Source organism: Podarcis vaucheri, assembly GCF_965113315.1.
Source record: "Podarcis vaucheri genome assembly, chromosome: 15".
NCBI lineage: Eukaryota > Metazoa > Chordata > Lepidosauria > Squamata > Lacertidae > Podarcis > Podarcis vaucheri.
In genome coordinates this window covers 6293530-6312212 of record NC_138753.1, presented here as the reverse complement: position 1 = coordinate 6312212, position 18683 = coordinate 6293530, and the positions used below count along the sequence as shown (strand labels likewise).

General features: G+C 47.1%; 1 protein-coding gene across 2 annotated transcripts in view; it reads left to right on the top strand.

The window, feature by feature from the left end:
* The window catches only part of PPM1D (protein phosphatase, Mg2+/Mn2+ dependent 1D), a 35453-nt gene that overhangs the window by 10294 nt on the left and 6476 nt on the right, over positions 1–18683 (top strand). For both annotated transcript variants that reach the window (XM_082200822.1, XM_082200823.1), the window contains exons 3-5: positions 8114–8238; positions 17462–17652; positions 18153–18395. In XM_082200822.1, the coding sequence (XP_082056948.1) occupies positions 8114–8238; positions 17462–17652; positions 18153–18395 (559 nt within the window). The remainder of the gene's footprint in view (positions 1–8113; positions 8239–17461; positions 17653–18152; positions 18396–18683) is intronic.

The following is an 18683-nucleotide window of genomic DNA, read 5'->3' as shown; positions in this document are numbered from 1 at the left end:
CTCCCAAGGGGAGGCGTTTTCACAAGGCTCCCTGGTCATCTATCCCTGGGGTTGGCAGCTGGATCTGGCCGACAGGTCAGATCCTGACTCCCTCCACCCCCTGTGGACCACTTTGACTGGTGTGGGCTGTCAATCACATGACACCACATGATGCTTTTTTGCCAATCTTGGCTCCCGAAGGGATTTGTAGTGAAGGAGACGGCATTTCAGATATTTAGGGCCTGAGACATTTAGGACTTTGAACATCAGTGTGACTTGGGCCTGGAAATGAGCAGGCAGACAATTTATGGGGTGAGGGGAGAGAGAGCCTTTTTGTCAGTTGCTGATTCCCCCTTTTTTAACTGGAGGTGCCAATGGTTATAAATGTTTCCAGATTTTGAATGATGGTAAACTTGGCTAAGATCGTATAATACAGCAGTCTCTGAAAATGTCTCCCCCAAATGATAAATCTGCCCCGGCACTGAGATGTGCGTATCTGAGGCTCTTACCTTGTTGCCATCGATGCCCAAAATAAGGGGAGGCTTCACTATAATTTCAGCACTAAATGAAAAATTCTCCATTTCCCTCAGCTTCTAAACACTGCTAGCTTTTCAGGGTTTCAAATCCTTTTAAGCTTTTTAAAATTGTTTTATCTGGCTTTTTAAAAAATGTGTGTGAGAGGGAGATGCTGGTTGGCTGTTGAAATGGACAAACAAACGAAATATTTAAAATGTATATATGAGTGTATGACTTTATTAGCTGGATCAGAGCAAAGTGTCCGTCTAGTCCCATTTCCAGCAGCAGGCTGCCAGATGCTCCTGGGAAATTTGCAAAGAAAGTCATGAAAGCAAATGGCTCCCTTTGGTTGCAAGACCCCGGCATCTGGCGCTGAGCTCTGGCGCAGAAAAAGCTCCGGCTCCCTGCGAGTCGTAGTCCATAAATCATGAGCCAGCCCTCAGGAGTTCCCCTTTTCATTTTGCTCGCCTGCTGGGGTTGGATGTCATTTTGGCATGGATGCCAACCAATCAGGAATGCCAGCTATGGGCAAGAGTCCAACCAAGCCGGGGTCCCATCCCAACCAGAGTTGGAGTAGATTTGGCGCTAACCTTCCTTTCGCCCTGTTGTCTGCAGACACAGTCTCCAGCAGGGGTAGCCTAGGTGGTGTCTTATAGCTCTTGACTTCCCAAGCTATGGCCATGCCAGCTGGGGGTGATGGGAGTTGTAGTCCACATATGGAGGACACCCCATTGGCTATTGCTGATCTAGTGTCACCCTGGCTGATGTCAGCCGTGGTTGGAATCCCTGGCAGTCATGGTTTCCACTGCATCCCGAGTGTGAGGTGCAGTTGCAGACCAGCCAGACTTCAAAGTGCAGTTGCAAACGTTGGTCAGGCCTGACATTAACTTTCCTCCCTGACATGTTGGTTTTTCTGTGTGTGGTGATTTATTATTTGTACGGGGGAGCATTTAATCATGCCAGCGCTCCTGCATTCTGAAGCAGTGCAGCACGGGCAAAGAATGTACCATTCTTGACCTCAGTACTCCATACTACAAGATGTTGTTGTTGTTGTTTAGTCGTTTAGTCGTGTCCGACTCTTCGTGACCCCATGGACCAGAGCACGCCAGGCACTTCTGTCCTCCACTGCCTCCCGCAGTTTGATCAAACTCATGCTAGTAGCTTCAAGAACACCATCCAACCATCTCATTCTCTGTCGTCCCCTTCTCCTTGTGCCCTCCATCTTTCCCAACATCAGGGTCTTTTCCAGGGAGTCCTCTCTTCTCATGAGGTGGCCAAAGTATTGGAGCCTCAGCTTCACGATCTGTCCTTCCAGTGAGCACTCAGGGCTGATTTCCTTCAGAATGGAGAGGTTTGATCTTCTTGCAGTCCATGGGACTCTCAAGAGTCTCCTCCAGCACCATAATTCAAAAGCATCAATTCTTCGGCGATCAGCCTTCTTTATGGTCCAGCTCTCACTTCCATACATCACTACTGGGAAAACCATGGCTTTTACTATACGGACCTTTGTTGGCAAGGTGATGTCTCTGCTTTTTAAGATGTTGTCTAGGTTTGCCATCGCCTTTCTCCCAAGGAGCAGGCGTCTTTTAATTTCGTGACTGCTGTCACCATCTGCACTGATCATGGAGCCCAAGAAAGTAAAATCTCTCACTGCCTCCATTTCTTCCCCATCTATTTGCCAGGAGTTGATGGGCCCAGTGGCCATGATCTTCGTTTTTTTGATGTTGAGCTTCAGACCATATTTTGCGCTCTCCTCTTTCACCCTCATTAAAAGGTTCTTTAATTCCTCTTCACTTTCTGCCATCAAGGTTGTGTCATCTGCATATCTGAGGTTGTTGATATTTCTTCCGGCAATCTTAATTCCGGCTTGGGATTCATCCAGCCCAGCCTTTCGCATGATGAATTCTGCATATAAGTTAAATAAGCAGGGAGACAATATACAGCCTTGCCGTACTCCTTTCCCAATTTGGAACCAATCAGTTGTTCCATATCCAGTTCTAACTGTAGCTTCTTGTCCCACATAGAGATTTCGCAGGAGACAGATGAGGTGATCAGGCACTCCCATTTCTTTAAGAACTTGCCATAGTTTGCTGTGGTCAACACAGTCAAAGGCTTTTGCATAGTCAATGAAGCAGAAGTAGATGTCTTTCTGGAACTCTCTGGCTTTCTCCATAATCCAGCGCATGTTTGCAATTTGGTCTCTGGTTCCTCTGCCTCTTCTAAATCCAGCTTGCACTTCTGGGAGTTCTCGGTCCACATACTGCTTGAGCCTTCCTTGTAGAATTTTAAGCATAACCTTGCTAGCATGTGAAATGAGTGAAATTGTGCGGTAGTTGGAGCATTCTTTGGCACTGCCTTTCTTTGGGATTGGAATGTAGACTGATCTTCTCCAATCCTCTGGCCACTGCTGAGTTTTCCAAACTTGCTGGCATATTGAGTGTAGCACCTTAACAGCATCATCTTTTAAAATTTTAAACAGTTCAGCTGGAATACCATCACTTCCACTGGCCTTGTTATTTGCAGTGCTTTCTAAGGCCCATTTGACTTCACTCTCCAGGATGTCTGGCTCAAGGTCAGCAACCACACTACCTGGGGTGTACGAGACATCCATATCTTTCTGGTATAATTCCTCTGTGTACTACAAGATAGGTCAGTATTAATATTATTTTTATTATTATCCATATCATAGATATGGCAGTGGGGACTTGATCTGAGATAAGAGCTGGTGGCCAAAGGCCTTTTATTGAAAGTTTTGCTTAGGTGAGATTTGAAATTGGATTTCTTTTTAACGTGTAGCTCAGTGCTGTGATCCTAAGAACTCAAGAACAGGCTGCTGGATCAGGCCAGTGATCTATCCAGGCCAGCATCTTGTTCTCATAGGGGCTACCCAAATGCCTTTAGGGGAAACCCACAACCAGGACCCGAGTGCAACACCCTCTTCCCTCCTGTGCTTTCCAGCAAATGATATTCAGAAGTGTTCTTGCCTCTGGCTGTGGAGACAGAGCATAGCCGTGTAACCATCAATAGCCCTCTCCTCCATGAATTTGATCAGTCCTCTTTTAAAGCCATCCAGGTTGGTCGCCATTGCTGCCTCCTGTGGCAGTGGGTTCCGCAGTTTAACTAAGTGCTGCACGAAGAAGTGCTTTCTTTCCCCTGTCAAACCAAGGATTGTTAGTCACGAGGGATGTATTCTACAGAGCCAAACGCAGCATTGCCTCTGAAAACATTTGGCTGGGCCACATCAGCTAGAGAGGACTGTTGGCTTCTTATGGGCTTCCCAAGATGCATCTGTTTGTCTCCTGTGGGGCACAGGACGCTGGAGGACTAGACTGACCTCCGTTCTGATCCACCAGGGCTCTTCTTCCCATCCTGTGGTCACGCTGCAGTGTGACCCAAAAGCCCGGAACGTCCTGTGTGCGCCCTCCACCCACAATCTTTTAGTCCGCACTTGTTGTTGCTGGTGCTGCATGATGCGCTTAATGATTTTTCCAGCCATCGTAGGATTTGGGGAGGGGGGGATCTTGAGAGCAGGCGAGTGTGTGTGTGGCAGGGGGTCTGTCAGCTGCCGTGCCGCTGTTGCAAAACAAAACCTCTGGGGCTTGGAAGTTGGCAGCGCTTCATAGGAGCGTTGCCCTGAGCGCTGCAGCATATGGATGGGCACCGTTCCCTCTCCGCCCTCCTCTCTCTTTTCAAGTCTCTCTGAAACAGAGATAACCCGAAGGTTTTTTCTCGCTGACATCACCAGCAACGCATCTCTGTGGGGCTCGTTAACCTCCAGTTATTTGAGCGCAGAGCAGGTGGAGAGGCACATCGGGGTTTTTTGCTAGGGGATGGCACATGTTGCAGGATGAGAATCCCCTCCTGTTTCAGGCTTACTGTGTTGTTGTTGTTGTTGTTTTGTTTTATATGCCTCCTATCTGACTGGGTTGCCCCAGCCACTCTGGGCAGCTCCCAACAAAAAAAATATTAAAAACACAAACACTAAAACCTTCCCTGAACAGGGTGGCCTTCAGATGTCTTTTAAAAATCACATAACTGTTTATCTGTTTGACATCTGCTGGGAGGGCGTTCCACAGGGCGGGTGCCACTACTGAGAAGGCCCTCTGTCTGGTTCTCTGCAATGTCACTTCTCATAATGAGGGAGCCACCAGAAGGCCCTTGGAGGTGGACCTCAGTGTCTGGGGCTGGAGACGCTCCTTCAGGTAGACAGGGCCGAGGCTGTTTAGGGCTTTAAAGGTCAACACCAACACTTTGAATGGAGCTCGGAAACGTACTGGGAGCCAATGGAGTTATTTTAGGATCGGTGTTATATGGTCCCGGCAGCTGCTCCCAGTCACCAGTCTAGCTCCACGGGGGATAGTTATTGCTCTAAGGTCTTGACCTCTGTTACAAAGGGGGGAAATGCATTAGACACAACAGAGCAGCCAACTTACCACAACACTCCTCCTTTACAACATCTGTGCTACTGATTCTCAGACTTTGGGATTGTATACAACAAAAAGTTAAATCAAGTTGTGTCGTACTAGATCCAAAACTTTTAAGCAATTTGACCTAAAGTCACTTATGGGGCACTTATTAGTTTCATAGTAGCTTCCCTGGTTTCTCTTCTCCCTCCCATGTAAAAGAAGTGTCCCTGTTCAGAATTCAAGTTAGCCAGCCATGTTTCCCTCTAGAATGCTTGAAGCTGTAACAAGCTCAACTGAGGCTTCCCCTGTGTTGGCTTTTCATTGGTCTTTTTTGACTTGCACTAGGCATTTTGTGCGCTGGAGAGCATTGGCCATACTTGAGCTTGGTGGTTTTTTTTTTACTTTTGGGCTCTTGGGGGAAGAATTGCCCCCTTTTAGATTTGTTTTGTACGCTTCCTGGAAACCTTGGGGTTATCTGAGCACACTGATAACATCCCTCTTTTGGTTGGCCATGTTTTGGCTACAGCCCTGTCTGCCCTCATCTAACTGCGTTCTCATTTAGGAGGAGTGATGTTGGAAGTACAAAACCAGAGGTCATTCCACAGGTGGCTTTGCGGTTAATTCTGTCCTCGGTGTTAGTCAGCTACCCAAGAGGGGGTGTCGCTTAGCAACCGGTCAGAGCGACCTGATATTTACTGAGGTAGCAGGTGGTCTGATCTGATCAGATGTGGAGTTCTTGCAGGAGTTTTTCCTCTATATGTTTGGTTTGAATGTCTCCCTGCTAAATACAAGGCCCGAAAGAAGACAGCCAAAACCTCTCTGTTCATGTCTCCTCAAATTATACACTGTTTTTTTGTTTAGGTTCCTCAGTAAAGTGCCATCAGTATTCCTTTTCTCTCTGGACTCTGTCTGCTTTATTTAACTCAGTTTGCTAACACATTTTGGGGGTGGTATTCCATATTATCTGTGACCTTATAGGTGGCCCCCATACTGCTGCTTGTAGTTTTGTTGATCCGCATCTCAGCAGTTCTGTGTCCCCATTGGGCATACAGCTCCCTTCTGCTACTCTGAAGGATTAATAGCTAACTGACACCTGCTTCTTGGCATCTGTGGTTTGCTTTTTGGCTCCCAAACTGGTCCTGCTAGTTAAGCGCTGGAGAGCAGGTGCTAAAAATTTCAAGGTGCAGCTCTTGTCCCTGACGAACCCTTTGCCAGAGGGTTGGTGACGTCTGCTTCTCCCTTCCTTTCTTCTTACTGTTGCTGGGGAAAATCCTGAGATACTTGGGTAGTTTTACATATTTCAGTTTTTGTTTTTGTTTTAAAAAGGCTAATGCGAACAGTCTTTGCTCCTCCTTTTGGTGAGGGGCCAAGGCAAGTGTCTAAATAAATGCCTTTATTATACAGCTTTTGGAGATTGCTGAAAACACACCTCTGTACCCAGGTTTCTGGCACTTGAGGTGCATGTTTTTGGGTCCCATCTTATTTTTATGGTTGCAAGCTTTCTTAAAAATTGGTTTTAAAATGGTTTTTGATATGGAACCTCAGGTTGAAGGGCAGGCAGTAAATAATAATAATTAATAACAATTAATAAATAAAATAAAAAAATAGATTTCAAACATCAGCAATTTGGTCGTGGCAGGTGGTGGCATCTCTGGGCAACAGACCTGTCTGGTGCTGCCTTTGTGTCTATTTCCCCTACCCCAGAAGGTGGGGAAAGAAACACATTGGAAGGAGCAGCACGGGGACCACCCCATGGCTGCCAGTGAAGTGCTTTCATTGTCTGTTTCAAGGGATCCGGAAGCTTTTACAGGGAGTCTGGCCTCGCCACGTGATCAGCTGCAGCCTATCGGTGTTAAGAGGTTTCCTCATTGGCCTGGTTGGCTTCTTTGTTGTTCCCTCTTTTTCATTTGGCCGTACAGCCCCTCAGCTTCTAGGCTTCAGATAGATCTGAGTCCAAGTTTTGCAGTTGAGAACACTATTTTGTCATTTCTTGAAATTGGACGCATTAGGGGGTTCAGAATGAGTCTTCTGTTTTTCCTCTGCTGCTGTTGGTTTTCCAGTGGCAAGGAGTTCTCTCTACAGCTTTTGTCTTCCACTTTATTTATTTATTTATTTATTCTTATTTATTTATTTATTTATTTATATTATCATTTGTTTCTCAGCTCAGAACATACTGGGTTGTAACCAATGACAGTCTTATTCAAGGTAGACCCACTGAAATTAAAGAGTAAAACTTAGCTTACATCTGCACCAGACATTTAAAGCAGTATTATAACTCCTTAAGCAGTTATGGCTTGCCCCAAAGAACCTTGGGAACTATAGTTTGTTGAGGATGCTGAGAGTTCTTCGGAAAACCCTATCCCCTTCACAGTTTCCAGAGTTCCCTGGAAAGAGGAATTGATCGATAAGTGAGAATTTTAGCTCTGTGAGGGGAATTAAAGGTAAAGGTAAAGGTACCCCTGCCCGTATGGGCCAGTCGTGTCCGACTCTAGGGTTGCGTGCTCATCTCGCTTAAGAGGCCGGGAGCCGGCGCCGTCCAAAGACACTTCCGGGTCATGTGGCCAGCGTGACGAAGCTGCAGCTGGCAAGCCAGCACCAGCGCAGCACACGGAAACACCGTTTACCTTCCCACTAGAAAGCGGTACCTATTTATCTACTTGCACTTTCAAACTGCTAGGTTGGCAGGAGCAGGGACCGAACGACGGGAGCTCACCCCGCCGCTGGGATTCGAACCGCCGACCTTACGATCAGCAAGTCCTAGGCACTGAGGTTTTACCCACAGCGCCACCCGCGTCCCTCGTGAGGGGAATTAGGTTCTCCTAATTGTCTCCTAATGGACAGTATTGAACCAGATGGGCCAATAGTCTCACTCAATACAAGGTAGCTTGCCATATACGCTTTTAAGGGTGAAATGTCCTAAGTAGGGAGAAAACCCCCAAAGCAGCTCCACGAAGTCTTTGTTGCAAGATGCCGAGTGACAGTTAGAGGAAAAATTGTGAGTAGGGGATGTAATAGGGTGCTTAGCTGGCTAGACCCCTGAGCAGCACAGCTCTGCGCTGCAACATTTTATTGCAGCTCCTACTTATAAAAACAACGATATCATTCGCACTTCGACAGTTTTACAGCTTCGTAACTGACTTGCCTTCTCTTTCTTCTTCTCTGTTCCCTCCTCCTGGATTCCTCTCCCTGCCACCCCACCCTGACTCTTTTAGTGTGATCAATAAATCCGGCGTGAATCGGGTCGTGTGGAAGAGGCCTCGCCTGACCCACAATGGCCCTGTGCGGCGAAGCACAGTGATTGACCAGATTCCGTTCCTGGCGGTGGCTCGGGCTCTAGGTAAGCAAGCGTTTGGCCAGGCCAAGGAGATGATGGGGGCGGAGGAGATCTAACTTGACTGCCAGCGCTATGGATATCTTTTGGGGCAATGGGGTGCAGCTTGCAGCTTCCAGTCCAATGCAGGCACTTTTTCCCCATAGGAGGGAAAGGAAACTATTCACTTAACATGCAGTGGAGGAATAAAATTGGCCTCCCACATTTCCAGGACTGGAAACCACAGTTTCATTTCAGGTTCATTTATATCGCACCTACCTTCCAAGGAGTTCAAGATGGCATATATCGTTCTCTCCATTTTATCCTCTCAGCAACCCTTCAAGGTAGGTTAGGCTGAGGGTGAGCGATTGGCCCAAGGTCACCGGTGAGCTTCACTTCTGAGTGGGGATTTGAACTCTAGTCTCCAGGCCCTCGTCTTAACGCTACAATCATTACACCACAGTGGCTTTCATGGTTGAAAGTGGATTTTGTATCCTGGTTTCGGGAGGGCCAGCATTCACCGTAACTTTGTTAGTGCAGGGCTCATGAGAGACGGTGGATTGTGCTAGTCTGTGAATGGATTGCCTTCCTATATCTATGCCTCTGGTGAGGGAGCTCCGATGGCACAGGGGCACTTTCTTCGCTGCCTTGTGTATCTCGGTGGCTTCCAGACTTCTCTCGGGATGCAAAAATTGCTCCTTTTCAATGGCTTCTTTCGGGTAAGAGCAAGTATAAAAATAACTGCATTTCATTTAGTAATGCAAAGGTATAGTGCTCTGTGAGCCGCCATTTTAGTATTAATAATGGGCACTGTTAGCACTGCTGAAATATAAATCAAATGTGAAATCAGGTCCCACGTTGTGGGTCAGAGGTGGGTCTTGGGTCTGGACCAGCCGAAAATCACCACTTTAGACGCTCTAAGCACTGAAACTATTGTCCCCCGATATGTAATACAACATAAAAACCATACTAAACCGTAAAATAATAAAAAAAATATTAGAAAACCCCCATAGATTGATTGTAATACATAACAGGATCTGATTTCCTCGCATTATTTTGAACTATGTTAGTATCCCTGGTTTTATGTGGGGTTAAGAGAACAAAAAAAGTAGGGCAAGTGTGTGTAGAGGAATGTAATGAAGTCTATCAAAGCCCTGATGGACTACTTGGATGCTTTGAAAAAAATAATAATCTCAAATCTCAAAAAATAAATTGTTTTATTTTTAAAAATCTCATTTTTCTTTTGGGTGCCCCTGCCTTTCTGGTGCCCTAAGCATGTGCTTAATCTGCCTCTTGGGTAATCTAGCGCAGCCGCTTGGGGGGGCTCCAGCTGCTCATTCCCTGCCCCCCTTGCAGCCAAGCTTGTCGGCTCAGGTGGCAAACAGGCTCTCGCAGCTTTGGGAAAATGCTGCGTGCTCCATTTGAGGGTGGAAAGCTGCCCTGTGTGTCTCTATCCACTATCCTCAAAACTGTTAGGTTGTCAATAATGCTCCAGGCTCTTGGCTGGCGCCCAGTGCTGGCTGCCCTCGTAGATGCACCTACCTCAGTAGCTCCTGGAGCAAGGAAGCCTGCTCTGACCTCAAATAACTCCTCTGATCCAGACACGGTCTCACTTTCCCAATAGTTGGCTCGTTCTGCCAAGTTCCTCCTCCAATCACTTTGACTGCTGTGAAGGCACACGATACGATTTACAGTATTTCAAAGTTAAGGCTTGTGCCCCAGGGAGGTTGCTCCGGTGCTGCTAATGTCGCACTTTGGCTTCACCCCCGGAGGCACGCTCCATTGCCTCTCGAGACAGACGGATGCCGACAACAGCCAACAAAACAAAAAAAGCTCGCGATAAACCAAAAGCAATTTGTTGCACGGATCGTGGTATTTACTATTCCAGTACACCAAGGAAAACACACCCTTTCCCGTATAAACTCGTTAAGTTTGTTTACTTGTATCCTTCTGTAATAAGATTCCCCACACCCCCAGCCCTGCCAGGAGATGACAGGGATTCACCCTGGGACCTTCTGCATGCAAAGGAGGTGCTCCACCCACTGAGCCGCACAGCCCTCCCCCTCCCCGCTCCATCTCCATTTCTGTACACCACAAAGACATGCCTCGGCAATCCAGCAGTAAATGTTCACAGGGGCGCTTCCAGTTACACCATTGGGGATGTTGTTTTGATTCCATATACCAGCCTCACAAAGTGGTTGCTAGCCTGTTTTGTCCACACAGCAACCCTGTGAGGTAGATTAGGCTGAGCGGATGAAGGACACCCAGTGAGCTTCAGGGTTGAGTGGGGATTTGAAGCCGACTGTCCCCACTTCTAATATGGCACCGCACCTGCTATCCTACATACACCGTTACAAAAGGGGTGGGGAAACTCAGGCCTAAGGGCCGGATATGGTCCTTCAGGTGCCTCTGTCTGGCCCTCGGGCCTTTCCCCGGGCTGCATTCCCTCCCCAGCCCGTCCCTGCACCCTCCTTGAGTGCTTTTCCTGGCAGAAATGTGTCTTTGGCATGCATTAATGATTCTCATTTCCTTGATGGAGAGATTGGTGGTGGCGGCGGGTGACTTTTGCATGGCAAGCGATTGAAACCTCTGACGTTTGCATAACTGGAATGTAGCTTGCTGTGGTAAGAGCCATATCTTTATCACGAAATTGAGAGACAGTTTGCCGGAAGAGATTTCAAAGAAATGGAATAAATTAAATAAATATCTGTTGCTGCAGACTTTTTTTTTTTTTGCCTCCCGGCCAGACCAGCAATAGTATGCGGCCCCTGCAATGTATCCCCACAAGAGAATGTGGCCCTCGGCCTGGACGCTGGATTGCCATGCTCTCCTTGGGCTGCTGCTGTTGTGCAAATGCGAGGCCTAGTCGGTGCTGTGAATTTTCAAAGTGGAGGAGGAGAAGCCTCGGGATACGCTTGATTTCCGATCCCCGTCGCTCTCCGCCCTTCCCTCACAATAGGTTTTGTAGATTATCTTCCTCCTGGGGTTCTCAGAGTAATATGGCAGGCTTGTGTTCATGCCCACAGGAGATCATTTTAATGGAGGACTGTGAGTGTCTGTGTGCGTGGAGAAGCTTGAAAGGCGAGGCGAGGCCTCGACTCCGCATGGCCTAGGAACTTCAGAAGTGCGCTCAGCAAATTAAAAAAAAAGCCCCTCCCCCTTTTTGTGTGCCAGTTGTAAGGAAATGAAAGCCAGATGGACCTTAGCAGATGGTTAATGTTTTAATTACACACTTCATCGAGTTAAGTTAACCCCTTCTATCCCCTCTGCTTTGCTGTCACAGTTGGGGGATCCACCACACCAGCCCTGTGGATTCCGGTTGCAGCTTCTGGTTCCCAGTCTCTCTCTGGGAATTTCACTGATATCTTTGCTTCTTGAGAAACCAGCCTTTACTGTGTGTGTCTTTGCCCCGTCGGGGAACATGACAGAGGTGTTTAAGATTACGAATTGGGTGGAGAAAGTCCCTAGGGAGCAGAGGTTTGTGTCATGGGGCCATCCAGTGAAGGCTGGGCGACTCAGGCAGCCAAAAGAAAGTCCTTCACATAGTTACACTATGGAACTCACTTCCACAAGAGGCAGTGGCGGCTCCCGGCTTGGATGACTCTAAAAAGGAATTGGGCAAATACACAGAGAATAAGGCTTTTAGTGACAATGGCCGTGTTCTACTGTCGGATGCAGTGTGCTTCTGAATAGCAGTTTTGAATACCAATACCAGCTTCTGGGAATAGCAAGTGGGATGCTAATAATAATAATAATAATAATAATAATAATAATAATAATAATAATTTATTATTTATACCCCGCCCATCTGGCTGGGTTTGTGCTCAGTTCCTGTTTGTGGCCTTCCCTTTGGGGCATCTGTTTGGCACTGAGAGAGCAGGATGTAGACTTAGATGGGCCTTTGGCCCAATCCATCTTAGATTTAGCGAGGCCTTGGCCATAGCTGCCTGCCTGACATCCACCTTAGCGAGACCCTACTACAACCAGGCTTTATGAGCAAAGGGGATTTTCTGTCTTCCCCTCTATCCATATTGATTGCTCTCCCCACCTCCCACTACCCCTGGCGCAAACCTGCAATTTCTTTCCCTCTCATTGGAAGCAAATGCGCTGCAAAGTGTACACAATAACGTAATCAAAAACAGGAGGAGTGGCGGCTGTTTCCCCGTGCGGGGATTTGGGCCTGCGCTGCTGAATTTACATTGCTGGCTCTCGGGCACATGTGGATCTGTTTACCTTGCCGGAAATATTTCTCTTCTCTTCTCTCTCCCTGCAAACCCCCCCCCCGCTGTTCCAGCCTCTGCACCCCCAAGCAGGGGCCTCTTGGGTTGGGTGTGTGTAACTTCTGCACCTGAATAGATTTCTTCCTCTCTTTCCTGGCCTTTTACAACAAGAAAGAAGAGCCGCCCAGCCTGCTGGATCTGCTTCTCCTGAGCTGCGGCATTCAGCACTGGTTTCCCATCGCTTAGGGACATTGGAAGCTGCCCTATGTTGAGTCACTTAGTTCAGGGTTGTCTACAGTGACTGATGCTGCTTCTCCAAGGGTTTCAGGCAGGGTGCGTTCCCAGCCTTACCTGGGGGTGCTGGGGATTGAATCTGAGACCCCCTGTCTGCAAATATATATTTGCCAAAATACATTCTTCTCCAAAGAATAAAGATTCCAGTGGCTCATGGCTCTGAATTAAGGTCTGATTGCAAACATCCTCTGAACCTCTGGAAACCCTTGGAAAACTCAGCAGCACTCCTGGGATTGTATTTGCAAAGGCTCAGGAGATTGCTAGACACTTGTTTTTGCACCATTTTTGCACTTTGGGGGGGCTGTTATTGCCGCTTTAAGTGCCACTTCCGGGTTTGCAGCAATGCGTGTATGCATGTGGTTGTGCTTGACTCGAACGTGCATCAGTGGAAAGTTGCCTGCACTATGAAAAGCCTTTAAAAGGCTGTCGCGGTGGTAGAGTATCTGTCATATGCACAGAAAGTCCCAGGTTCGATCCCCCGCATCTCCAGGTAGAGCTGGGAGTTAACCCACGAGAGCTGCTGCCAGTCAGTGCAGACAGTACTGAGCTAGATGGACCAATGGTCTGACACAGTATAAGGCAGCTTTCAGGGTCTATTTAAATCAGAACTTCATTGAGTCATGAGGACTAGGATCTTGTTTCATTTTTTGAAGAAGTGCTGTAGCTCAGCAATAGCTCAGCATTCCATTTATGTATTAAGGTGTTAGAATAGAGAGAACTTCCTCCCCGCCCCGCCCCCCCAGTCTTTTTGCCTTAGTGAGACTCAAGCGTTTCCAAACCTCCCACTGAAGGCAATTAATCCGACAGTCTCTTGGCTGCCTCCCAGCCATTTTTCCAGATGAGCTCCTTTGCCAGTAAATGGCAGGTGGAGGCTTAATTGCAGGTGGATATGCTTATGAGTCTTCCAGTCGTTCCCCAAAAAACCACTCTTCGACTGGATTGTGTAAACCTGTTATATATTGCTCCCTCTAATAGCGAAGTCGGGTGGCAGAGTGCCAATGGCTGTGCAGCGCTGCTGAAAAAGCCAAGAGGGAAGTTCTGAGCATGCTTGAAGGAAACCCTACATTTTGCAGAAGCGCAGAAAAAATAAATAATTAAAACTAAGAGGGCAACTTCCACCTCCCCCCCCAAAAAAAACCAGCCCAATGAGGACTGAGCATGCTCAATAGCCACTGAATGATGAGTAACCAATTTAACATGTCAGGACTAGCTGCCTCGTTGGCACTCTACCTCTCTGCATGGAAACGTTGGTGTAAAGGGTTAGCCCTGCCCAGACTTGCAACGTGGGGCGTCCTTAGAGGATGCCTCCCCAATCTCTGTACAGTCTGAAACTCTGAAGAGTCTTTGATCCAGATATACCCCCTTTAGGATTTATTTCGCACACCCCAGGAGCAGAAGAGACAGAGAGCTCATATGGTTAGAGTGTTGGACTACAAGACCAGGGTTGAAATCCCTACTTGGCCACAAAGCTCGCTGGGTGGCCTTGGGCCAGTCACTGCCTCTCAGCTTTGCCTGCCTCACAGGCTTGTTGTGGGGATTAGATGAGTGGGGAGAACCATTTATGCCCCCTTGAGCTCCTCGGAGAAAAGGGAAGGGTGGGGGACATAAATGCAATAAATAAGAGGCAGAAAGCCATACTGGAGCTTAGGAGCTCCTGGCAAAGTGTTTGCCTAAGTCCACGTGTGAGTACTCAGGAGGAGCAGGAGCCACACAAAAGCCCAAGCCCGGATCAGGGCTTCTCTGAGAGCCAGGAGCAGGTGGGGGGAATCAGTAGCCCTTTGGATATTGTCAGGCTTGGGTTCTGCTTGTGGACTCCTGATAGACTTCTAGCTGGCCATGCATTTAAAGCATTATGATACCACTTGAAACAGGCATGGCTTCCCCCAAAGGATTCTGGGAACTGTTATTTATTAGGGGTGCTGGGAGTTCATGGGAGGCACCCTGTTCTCCTCTCAGAATTCTCTGATTCTCAGAATGGTTTCTGTCAATCTCTTTTCACAGGGAACTCTGGGAATTGTTGCTTTGTGAGGCAAACAGGGGTCTCCCAACAACTCAGCCCCAGTTCCCACAATCCTTTGGGGGGAAGCCATGCCTGTTCCAAGTGGTATCATAATGCTTTAAATGTATGATGTGACTATGGCCTTCGTCTGATCCAGCAGGGCTTGTTCTTCTATTTTTATAAAGAATTAGCAAACCAGTAGAAGAAAATAAGGCTGTCTGTGGCTATGAGGCACGATGGCTATCCTCTACCTGTGCTGTCAGTTGGCTGGGAATCCCAAGTGGGAAAAGTGCTGTTTGTAGGCCTCCCATTCAGGCATCTGGGAGGCCACTGTGAGGACACGATGCCGGACTAGATGGGCCATTGGCCTGATCCAGCAGTCTCTTTTTATATTCTTAGGCCGTAACAGGGCCCGATTCCATGCAGTTCATCTTCATCCCCCACCCCCATTTTAATATAAGCTGATTCAACCTCATTGTGCTAACTGGTGGGCGGAGGAGACAGCCTCCCCTACGATCAGGGATGCTGTGCGTGTGCGTGTGTGTTTCCCCCTAATTAGCCTTGTTAATAGGAGAACAAGTTCTTCCCTTTCCCTCTTATCTCTGCTTTAGCAGAGGCAGAAATTAGCTCTCGAATGAGGACCAGCTCAGGTTGTGCTTGGCTGTAGTAAATAGGAGTAATTGATTCGAATGGCTCCTTGTCGAGCGTCTGAAAACGCTGTCAGCTGGATGGCGCGCGGCGCTAATGGCGAAATGAACATTGTACTTCAGGAAACAAAAGAGCTTGGGTTCCTTATTTCCTAAAGCGGCTTGCCGCTTTCTGAAGTGCCTGCGTGGGCGGAAAAAGAAGCCTTGCGAGGAGCGGAGCTCACAAAAAAATGGCTGCCTTTACTGGGGCCTCAGCACTTTAGGGTTTTGAGCTTTCTGATGACAAAAAACACACACTAAAAAATACAAAATGCTGTTATTCAGTTGCTAGGGGTTGTAGCTGTTGTAGCTGTGCTATCCAGAGCAGATCCTTTGAGATTAAAGGACTGACAAACTCAGGTCCATGAAGTCCAGTGGGTCTACTCTTGAGTAGAACTGTTTTTGGCTTACGGCCCTAGGTCCTTTTCTTGTCAAGTGGTAACAGTTTGTTTTTCAGGCGTACCTGTACTGTAACACACCGAAAGATGTTACAGCCCTCATTAAGGGGCTGTGTAACATGAGGAAAAATCGAGTCAGAAAATCTTTTCCTTCAGGCTGCTTATGCGAAGGGATGATTGCTTGTTTAAGAGCCACTGTGCTGCAGTGGCTAGAGTGCCACACTGGGACCTGGGAGACCTGTGTTCGAATCACCACTCTGCTATGAAGCTCACTGGATGAACTTGGGCCCATCACCGCCTCTCGGTAGAACCTACCTCACAGGCAGTAGGAGAAGCCAATATAAGTTGCAATTCCAGTTGAATTTGGGGAAACCACTTGAGCGATTTCAATTGCTTTTGTTTGTGTTGCTCATTGCAAACAGCTGAAATGATAACAAACCTGATTTGCAATGGGGGTTGAATAATTTCGATTGCAACTGTATATATTGACATAGGGTGTTTTTTATACAGGATGCAAGCCTTGTAAAAATATATTCAGTACAAAACAAACTGAAAGTAACAGTCTGTAACAACCAGGCATGACGTGGCAGCTACTGTAAAGAGTCTCATAAACTTACAGAGCAATACATCTCTCCTTTTCCCTTTCTCCTATCACAGGAACACCTCCATTCCAAAATAGGGCAATAAGTCAGTCAACCTTTGTTACAACAATCCCAGATAAAACCACTAAATTGCAACCAAACAAATGCAGTTTTACAGTTATGGGCCAAGCAAAGGACTGATCGAAATTAACAGCAAAGGGCTAGGATGTGTATAGAGCACTGAAATCCAGTAGGATCTCAATCCCAGATGAGATAGGTTAAACCGAGAGGTGAGTTCCATTTTCAGAAGAAGTAATGGTGAATGTCAAGTTCCATAGCTGAAAACCAGTACTGTGTGTGTCCAGTTGTGCTGTCTTATATTTGACTACATAATAAAATCAAGCCATTCCCCAATGAAGTCATTGCTTTTTTGTTTGTACCCTCAACACTCTTAACTCTTGGGTTACATTGGAAATTGCCTTACACAATTCAGACCACTGGTCCATCTAGCTCAGTTTTGTCTACACTGACTGGCAGTGTCTCTCCAGGGTTTCAGGCAGGGTTTCTTGCTTGGCTGCCTGACCTAGTGCTTGCTGCCTCTGCCAAGAACTGTAACCATTTGCTTCTGACTGGCAACAGGATCTTGTTCAAACTGGTGCTGATGGATGCATAACCTTAATATAACCTTAAAACCAGAAATTGTAAGTAAGGGGATGTTCTATGGATATATACTGCATTTCCATACCTTGAGATGCTGTGGATTGAACCGGGTATACGGATGTACAGCTCTCCCCTAGTATAGTCCCCCTGGCTAGTAGCTAATGAGAGCCTAATCCTCCATAGTCCAATAGTAGCTTGCTGTGACAGCCCTGCAGGGAGAAAGCTAGTCTGAACTCTTTTCTAAAGTCCTGGCAGTTTTGTTTTCTAAGCACAGGGAGTTTGATTTTCAGATTCCATCCTGAACTGTTGCATTTGATAGCAGAGGCTCTCTACCCCGCCCACCCCAGTTAAATGAATTAAAACTTATAAAACTCTTTTTTGTGTTTTATCTCTTGTACCCTTCCCAATCCAGGTGATCTGTGGAGCTACGACTTCTACAGCGGCGAGTTTGTTGTATCTCCTGAACCGGACACAAGTGTGCACACATTAGATCCTCAAAAGCACAAATATATCATCCTGGGTAGTGATGGGCTGTGGAACATGATCCCACCGCAGGAAGCCATTTCTATGTGCCAGGACCATGAAGAGAAAAAGTATTTTACGGTAAGCATGAGCTTAATCTGAAACCATACCAATAGCCACCAATTTCCCCACCTCCAGCCAAAACCATGATAGAAAAATAAATGTGGAGTACCTGTGGCTGGGTAGTGAATTGAGAATATTCTCTCTCTCATGAACAGGTTTCTTTAACTTATCACTGTGAGGGAAAAAGAGGACAGGAACCTTCTAGGATTGGGTGGGAAACCTGTGTAGCAAAGTCTTTTCTCTCTGTTTTTTTTTTTTTTTTTTTTGTATATTTTGAGCTATATGTGTTTTGCGTAAGCTACCTTGAGTCTCGGTCTGGTGGAAAAGGAGGGATATAAATGAATATGTTATCAGATATCAGGAAGCCATCGTGCAGAATTTGATCACATCATCTATCTAAAGGCTGTCTGAAGGCATAGCTGATAAATGAAACTTCCCCAAATACATGTCGTAGTTATGGTATGGTGACTTTCCTCTTCTCTCCTTCCGCATCCCTTGCCCACCTTTGGAACCGAAAGGGAGGGCGACAGCAGTCTCTGGCCAAAATGCTGGTGAACCGTGCACTGGGACGTTGGAGGCAGCGCATGCTGCGTGCGGACAACACCAGTGCCATCGTCATCAGCCTCTCTTCGGTGCGCAGCGACCAGAGCAGTTTGGAAGGGGAGGAGGAGCTCTATTTCAACCTGGCTGAAGGCCCGTCCTACAGCAGCCCTGAGATGTGGGCAATGACTCCTTCACGCTGCTCCACTCCTCCAGTCAAGGTAAGAAAAGAGGGGTGGAATCCCGAGTCATGATGTCGAGAGGTCATGGCAGGGGATTCACCCATAGAGCTGCAAATAAAACGTTTTAAGTGCAATATACAATGTGGCACTAGATGGCGATGGCGGTCCTTATGGAAAATTCAGTGTATTTTTAAAAACACTTTAAAGAAAAACATTTTTGGAACTGTTTTTATACGTGTGTAGATTCCACCAGGGTAGAACTTATCACCTGTGGTGCCAGGCAAAAACTTTCCTCTCTAACCAGGCCTTTGGTTCGTAGTTGTGCCT